Raw genomic sequence first — 7,971 nt, 5'->3', positions numbered from 1 at the left:
CAACCAAACACCGGGTCGAAATTGGTTTCCGATGACAAAACCTCTCATACAGGCAACCAATCAACACACAAACATCGATTTTTACCCTGTATTTGCTCAACCTGTCTCCACTTAGCCTGACTCGTTTTACTCCTCTAGGCTCGGCTCACCCAAGCAACCAAACGCGCCCCTGATACTTGTAGCCTCAGCCTGGTGATTGTTCTGCGTATGTAAAACGACGCGCCCGCTTTGCCGCGTTGGTCTTTCCCCCTTTTGTACTAGTAATACTCGTTGGCGCAGTAGGTGGTGGAATCGATAGTGGTCAACGGCCGGTCCACCATTCCCCTCTCGCCCCCACATCTCATCCCTTTTGCTCTACAAAAGCTGCGGGCCGACCACCGCGCTTCCTCACACCCTTCCAGCTCGCGACGCCACCTGAGACCTAACCACCTCGGCTGCTAGTGCTAGACGGGCACGGCCTCGCCGACTCCTTCTTCCATCAGGGTTTGGTCTCATCTGTGGGAGCTCACGCTCTTGGATCCAAGTTCAGGTTTGATCTGTGAGGAAGTTCGATTTGCAACTCTGCAGTGCTATTCCGAACCGGAAGCTTGATCATGGAAGGGGCCACTCCCACTCCCGCTCCCTCAAACACAAGGTACATACTACATGCCGTATCTCCATGTGTTTCTTCTTGTCGATTAATCTCGCTAAAATCTGAACTCCACCGCTATGTGCTGGCGTTGCTAGGATTGCTGTGGTCACCGGCGGGAGCAAAGGGATCGGGCTGGAGGCGTGCAAGCAGCTGGCAGGCGGCGGCGCCATCACCGTTGTTCTGACGGCCAGGGATGAGGCGAGGGGGACGGCGGCGGTCGAGCAGATCAAACGGCTGGGCCACGCAGATGTCATCTTTCATCAGCTAGACATCACGGATGCTTCCAGCATCGCTCGACTCGCAGATTTCATCAAGACCCGTTTCGCGAAGCTTGACATCCTGGTATGTTTTTCCTCTTTCGGGCACTTTATTATCTTTTTCGATAAAGGGTGTTTTTATTGACTCATAATGTAGCATAAGGGGATACAGAACACAGTGAGAACACACCCGGCCTCTGCATAACTATGATACACACAGCCACCACTAACACACACACAAAAAGAATCACACTAGCAAAGGCAAAGTCATATAAGACCGAAGCTATGCATAGGTAAACAAAAGAAAAAAATAACCATCAACACCAACCATCTCTTCATAACACAAGGACTACGAGAAAGGTTCTTCAAGCGACGCCTCCAGGAAGGGAACGACGTGCAAGCGCCGCCATCACCGGATCCAACCATTGAATGTTAGATCATGGGTTTTCACCCTGAAGATTATGTCCGAGCAAATTCCAAGCAATGCCTTCAACAAGGTAACGACGCAAACACCGCCATTGCCAGGTATAACCAGTAAGGGTCAGACCTAGGGTAGTAACCCCGGAGCTCGAAACCAAGTACTCAAAAAGCACCACCCATCCAAGTCATCATGTGTTGCCATCTCCACTTTCCGCAATCCCAGCAGTGTTACGAACGGAATAAGGTCATTAACGAGGAAGGAAGGGCAACGGCACCGCCAAAATCCCAGATCGGGACGCTTCAGCAGTCTCACGTCGTCCTAGCAAGTGAATGCCGGTGGCAAGTCTGCAGAAGACACCATCATGCATCGCCTCTTGCTATGGCGTCCTCATCAACAGCACCGGACTAGTCGCGGCGTCCAGTTACCATGCCCATGTAAGATGCCGTCGACGAAGACGCTGGCTGTTACATCTGTACGTCGGCTATCGAGAGCAGCCGGTGTGAGGTCGCACCACACTGCAAGGTTGCTCGCGCCATCAAGAGCCCAGAAGGCCATCTGACGGCTCCATGCACCAAAGCAGCCGATGTAGGGTATATGCCTGGCTACCGTCCAGCCATGGAATCTGGACATGCTTGACACATACGATGCCTCATACAGCCACGATCTGGACTTCCCTAGTCTGGCTGCCACCGTAGAAGACACCTGACGAGAAGCTGTTATCTGTCACTGTCATACTATTCCGGAGCATAGTCTCTAGCTTGTTTAGGGGCTGCAGTATTACATTTTTTTTTAGTCCCTCCGATTCATATTAATTGTCACTGATCTACTACAAAACGAGTAGCAAAATAATGAATAATATTTTTGATTGAACCTTGGTATGATAAGTGGATGATAACAAGCGTGTGATCCACAGGTGAATAACGCCGCAACTGATGGGATTGAGCATGTCATTGATCCAGTTTATGGCTTAACGCCCGGTGATGAAACGGTAACAACGCCATTTCGACGTTTATTTTCGAGTGTTTAGCTTGTGGGAAGATCAAACTGTTTCAATAGTTTCCCCTTTTTGTTATAGAAGGAAAAAAAATTGTTTCATTGCTCTCCCCCAAAGTGGGAAAAAAGAGAGCGCCATTTCAGAGTACTGCCAACCGTACAATTTTAAACATCTGCGCAATTTAGTTTCAGGAGCATATAAGATTATCACTGACCCATCAACATGTCATGTCAAGCCCATAATTAGTCGACTATTGTTGATATAAAGATTCGGGGTCGCCTACCAGGCTTGCCACGCGGTTGCTTAACTAATCACTGTGGTATCATCTATTCAAAATTATCCTTAAGCACCACTTGGTACATACGACACTGAAAGCATGTCATTTTCCTCCATGGGTTCATACCACAACAGTTCAATGGCATGGATGCGGGCCAGAGGATCGATTGGATGTGGACCAGCTGCCGGCAGACGTACGAGACTGCGAAACAGGGCCTGCAGACAAACTACTACGGCACAAAGCGGGTGACGGAGGCTCTCCTGCCCCTGCTCCGATCCTCATCCGACGGAAGGATCGTCAACGTCTCCTCCAACTTCGGATTGCTAAGCGTAAGCATCATGCGTGGATCACCACGCACCACAAATAAGTTCCCCCAACAGCAACAAAAAAGAGGTCATGATTCGACGCCAACTTTCTTCCTTTCCGGCCGCAGTTTTTCAGGAACGAGGAGCTGAAGCAGGAGCTGAACGACGTCGACAACCTGACCGAGGAGAGGCTGGACGAGCTGCTGGCCATGTTCCTGAAGGACTTCGAGAGCGGCGGGGCGGAGGCGCGCGGGTGGCCGGCGGAGTTCTCGGCGTACAAGGTGGCCAAGGCCGCCATGAACGCCTACTCGAGGATCCTGGCCAAGAGGCACCCGGAGCTGCGCGTCAACTGCGCGCACCCCGGCTACGTGAAGACGGACATCACCAGGAACTCCGGGATCCTGACGCCAGAGGAGGGCGCGCGCAACATCACGAGCGTTGCGCTGCTGCCGGAAGGCGGGCCCACCGGCAAGTACTTCTCCGAAGGCGAGGAGGCATCCTTCGTGTGAAAAAGCATCTGTAATATACTACGTAGGAGTACTACTGTTTTGTTGCACTTTTTTCGATAAATGACATTTCATTGAATAAATATATCGATGTGATACAATCGCATCGAAAGAAAGCTCGGTCTCTGCATAGCTAGATGCACACAGCCAAAAAAGTCCAGAGTACCCTAAAAGCAAAAAAATAATTCGATACAACGCCAATCAAAAAAAATGTCCAGCCTAAGGAGTGGCAGATCCTATCCGTAGGTCACACCGCCATCCATGGGGGTAGAAAACCTCCCTGGCCGTACGCTCCAGCCGTGTAGACGCCATCATAAAAAGGTCTCTGTCCTCCGGCCTCTGCAGGATAGACCAAGTACGGAGCCATCGTGTACACACATGAATAACCTGCATAGGAGATGAGACACATTTGTTATTAAAAATCACACATTCCTGGTAAGCCACAGTGCCCAGCATAAGGCCGCTGCTCCCACAAGAATATGTGCAGAAAATTGTTTATCAATACCCCGCAACCAGTTGCCGAACAATGTTCCATGCACTATGTGGTGGGTATAGATTCGAAACTACTTGAACTATGGCCCAAACTGCCCGAGCGAACTTGCACTCAAAATATAAGTGTTTAATAGACTCGTCATGTTGGCAAAAGACACATGTCTTGGAACCATGCCAGTTTCGTTGTGCCAGATTGTCTCTAGTTGGGATGACTCCTCTGTTAAGAAACCAGAGGAAAATCTTCACTCTTAAAGGAATTTTGAGCTTCCACAATTTCCTGTTATCAACTGGAACATCAAATGAACCATTGCATCATACATGGATTTGACTGAAAATTTACCATTCTGATGCAAGTTCCATCAAAAAATGGCCGGCTCACCTGACAGTTGAATGTCCTCCAGGCGAGTGAGTAATTCATTCCACGCTGCCAGGCGAGGGCCAAAAAGGTCCCTACAGAAAGAAATATCAGGATTTTCTTGTCCTAAAACTTGTTTGATTGTGACAAATTTATGTCTAACAATCCTATACAAGCTCGGATATTGCATCATTAGTGGGTTATTCCCTAGCCAGGTATTTTTGTTGCGCTTATGTGGTAAAATGATATGCAAGTTCAAGAATAAGGCTATGTTGAGTTAAAAAAAGGAATAAAGTTACGTTTGTTTGGACTACGCATGTGATGGAAGATGTCACTGTCTAATTTTTTTTGAGGGGACGTCACTGCGTAATTGTGATGTGAAAACTGTTGTACGGGGAAAGCACCCGTGACCGGTGGCTGGCGCATAATTTTAGCAATAGGTAGTCAAAGTAAAAGGAAAACCAATCCAAATTATGAAGACTCTCCATCCCAAGAAGTTCTTAAATCAAAGTTACGCTAATCTCACGGGAAATGGGAGTGAGGAAATCACTAGCTATTCAGAGCATCACACCCGGACGCCCTAAACCCGCCTCAAATGACAGGACGAACGGCTCAGTCAAAGCGACCCAGACGGACGCCTCAAATGCTCAGGCTGATCGGCACCCCTCATATCCAGCCCAAATTTGAGCTGGATACGAGAAGACTTGGGAACGTCCGTCACGTCGGACTGACGATGGGGTACCATAGAAAAACAGTCAGCCCAGCAGTCCGAAGCTCGTCTCCTCCATCGGACCGATGACGCCGCATGCCGCCATTCCGATGGGCCTCATATTTCCTAGCCCGCCTAGTGAAGCCGACCGCCGGCATCGAAACCCTACCCATTAATATTATTTTCCTCCCGTCCGCAGCCACCGCACTTTCCAATTGCTGTCTGCCACCACTATTAACCATGCCCCCACGCCGCCGGGTAAGGAGCTACCCATATCTAACGCCGGAGCACCAACTGCAGCTCCTTGAGCAGATCCGGGCAAGGCGTGAAGCCCGGATCGTCGCGGGGCTACCTCCGGACACGGTGGATCCGGAGGAGGACTTGGAGGTGGTGGAGGACGATATTGACGACAAGGAGGAGGAGGATGAGATGGAGGAAGACAAGGAGCCGAAGGAGGATGTTGAGGACACTGGGGACGCAAATCTGCAGGCAGAGCAACAGCGATCCACGATGAAATGGAGGAAGACGAGCCGAAGGAGCTGGCCGAGGAGAGGCTGGACGAGCTGCTGGCCATGTTCCTCAAGGACTTCGAGAGCGGCAGGGTGGAGGCGCGCGGGTGGCCGGCCGAGTTCTCGGCGTACAAGGTGGCCAAGGCCGCAATGAACGCCTACTCGAGGATCTTGGCCAAGAGGCACCCGGAGCTGCGCGTCAACTGCGCGCACCCCAGCTACGTGAAGACGGACATCAAACTCCGGGATCTTGACGCCCGAGGAGGGCGCGCAACATAACCAGCGTTACGCCCGAGGAGGCATCCTTCATGTGAAAAAGCATCTGTAGTACGTACTGCTGTTTTGTTGCACTTCTGTGGTAAAATAATTTGTAAGTTCAAGAATAAGTGTTGAGTTAGAAAAAGGAATAAAGTAACGTTTGTTCCTTTGTTGGACGTGGAGTTACTGGGCTCGAGCTCAAATGAGCTCGGAATCCTGGACGTTGAGTAACACATGTGGATGTGGTCCATCTGGCGCAGGTGGGGTGTTAGAATATGGATACTGTTCAGAAATACATACCTGACCGCGGGGGGTTGGCGGGCCTTATTTTAACGGCATGGTAGCGTCTGGCGAGGTGGGTCGTGGGTCGGAATCGACGTACCCATCTGATCTGTGGACCAGATCTTGTCTAAAAAAAGGAAATTCACTTTCCATTCGGTGGGTTCACGCAGAAAATTGGCTGCCATTAGGGCGGAGGTCATTTGGGAGCTGGGGACTGGGTCATAGAGAGAAGGAGCGCCGGCGGTGAGGCATCATGTAGTCCCTTGGATTTAGTGATTGACAAGATTTTCTTTCGGTCTGAATCAGATCCACTTTCCTAGAGGAAGTCGCAGAGAGCTTGGTGCCGCCCTTTATGCTGGCAGCGGCGACGGGAGGCAATATGGTGGTGGAGCAGGAGGTGGTGGAGCAGGAACGGGCAATGGACAGCGCCGAAGCTCAGATCTTGGCGGCAGGCGGCCAAGGTAGCGGCAGCCACGTACAGGAGAGAGAGCTCACCCCCGACGCCAAAGTTGATGAATCCCCGGGCGCCTGGATGGAGTAAGAGGTTAGTGGTGGAGTTGTTCTTGCAGTCATTAATTTAGGGCTGCAAAAGAAAGAACATTTGAGGAGAGGAATATCCCTGCCATTAGTAGGTGTTTGCAGTAACTTAGTGTTGGATTTATACTCGCAATCAGTAAAACTAGGTATGTACATGAAAGTTCCGATGAGTGGAGTAGAACAACTAGGGATTTACATGCAGTCAATAGGCTATAATTCTTTTTTACCCCATAGTCATGCTTGCCGAACCTTGGGCAGTTAATATGTGAGTTGGCTCCGCTTGCAGGCTGAGGAAAGGTGCTGCTACACCGAGCAAAACACCGTGCCTAAATCTTGTCAGTGCATTCGAGAATACCGTGCCCAAACCATGGGCAAAGCCGCGTGCTGCACAACATGTGCAAATGTGGTTACATGCATCAAATATATTGTCAGCAAACTTCATCATCTCAAGCTGGATGTGTCTGCATGCAGTTGCAAGGTGCGAGAGGCACCGAGCATTTATCTCCTTCAGTAGGGCTATCATCTCATCGCTCGCCTGGTACATGAAATGGGAGTTTGCAGTGATACAGAGCGTGTGAGTGCACTAAAAAAGACACATTTGTGGCATTATGGGCCGAATGAATTTTGTGTGTGTCATGGTTATGACATTTCTATGACGATAATTGTGACAAAAACACGTATTATCGTAGATGTGGTGGGCTCCTACTTCTGTGAGAGAAAATCATGACAGAAAATAGGTTTTCCGTCCTGGATGGGCTGGAGATTCACCTGCATGACATTCTTTGGGCCATCCATGACGGAAAAAATCATGGTAGAAGTAAAGGGGAGGAAAATTTCAGGGAGTTTTCCGGTTACAGTGGATGGTCGGAGCCGAGCGGTGCACTGTGGTTTGCGCATTTCTCTCGTATACATACGCGCGTGTGTGCGAGGTGTTGTGCTCTAACTAAACCCAAGCGAGGCGTTCGATTACTGAACCCGAGAGATTGCACTAGTTGGAGGTGGTCGCACAGTCATCACGTCGCCGCCGCGGGCTGCCCGACAAGGAGGAGCGACTCCTCGTGTGGGTCTACCGCAGTTAACTTACAACAGTGGAGAAAGATGTCCACCGGCTCAGGAGGAAAAACACAAAGGTACTCTGACTGGGCCTCGAGCAGTCCGTACGTGAGGCAGCGGAGGTAGTGGTGGAGGCGGCCAGAGTGTCCAAGCTCAAGAAGAAGCAGGACCACATCATCTGGAGGATGAAGGGCCACACCATCTCCTCTTCTTCCTCCGATGTCACTGACGGCTCCGACGGTCCCCCCCCCCCTACTGCCGCAGACGTGTACAACTAGGCCTTTGATTTTTTTCACTGAAAAAGGCAAATAAAACAAAATAAAAAGTAAAACAAGCAAATGGTAAGTATGTGTGAAGGGACATGCGTTTGTTTGATGAAATCTCC

At 50.2% G+C, this 7,971-nt stretch overlaps 1 protein-coding gene across 2 annotated transcripts; it reads left to right on the top strand.

Annotated features, from left to right (window-relative positions):
- The first annotated feature begins 328 nt into the window (after positions 1 to 328).
- On the top strand, positions 329 to 3,501 carry LOC119364896 ((+)-neomenthol dehydrogenase-like). 2 transcript variants are annotated; one of them, XM_037630466.1, is made up of 5 exons: positions 329 to 634; positions 727 to 973; positions 2,223 to 2,297; positions 2,715 to 2,909; positions 3,014 to 3,501. In XM_037630466.1, the coding sequence occupies exons 1-5, from the start codon at positions 594 to 596 to the stop codon at positions 3,392 to 3,394; spliced, it is 939 nt and encodes a 312-aa protein (XP_037486363.1). In that variant the 5' UTR covers positions 329 to 593; the 3' UTR covers positions 3,395 to 3,501. The 2 variants fall into 2 exon arrangements, with proteins under 2 accessions (XP_037486363.1, XP_037486364.1); XM_037630467.1 differs by lacking the exon at positions 2,223 to 2,297.
- The last annotated feature ends 4,470 nt before the right edge of the window (positions 3,502 to 7,971 follow it).

The sequence above is a fragment of the Triticum dicoccoides genome, chromosome 2B (assembly GCF_002162155.2).
Source record: "Triticum dicoccoides isolate Atlit2015 ecotype Zavitan chromosome 2B, WEW_v2.0, whole genome shotgun sequence".
NCBI lineage: Eukaryota > Viridiplantae > Streptophyta > Magnoliopsida > Poales > Poaceae > Triticum > Triticum dicoccoides.
This window is presented reverse-complemented; position numbering and strand designations above follow the sequence as displayed.

Excerpts from the sequence above, each read along its gene's own strand:
- LOC119364896 (XM_037630466.1), top strand. The coding sequence starts at position 594 with ATGGAAGGGGCCACTCCCACTCCCGCTCCCTCAAACACAAG. Across the intron at positions 2,298-2,714 it reads TAACGCCCGGTGATGAAACG|TTCAATGGCATGGATGCGGG; the intron begins GTAACAACGCCA and ends ATACCACAACAG. Across the intron at positions 2,910-3,013 it reads CCAACTTCGGATTGCTAAGC|TTTTTCAGGAACGAGGAGCT; the intron begins GTAAGCATCATG and ends TTCCGGCCGCAG.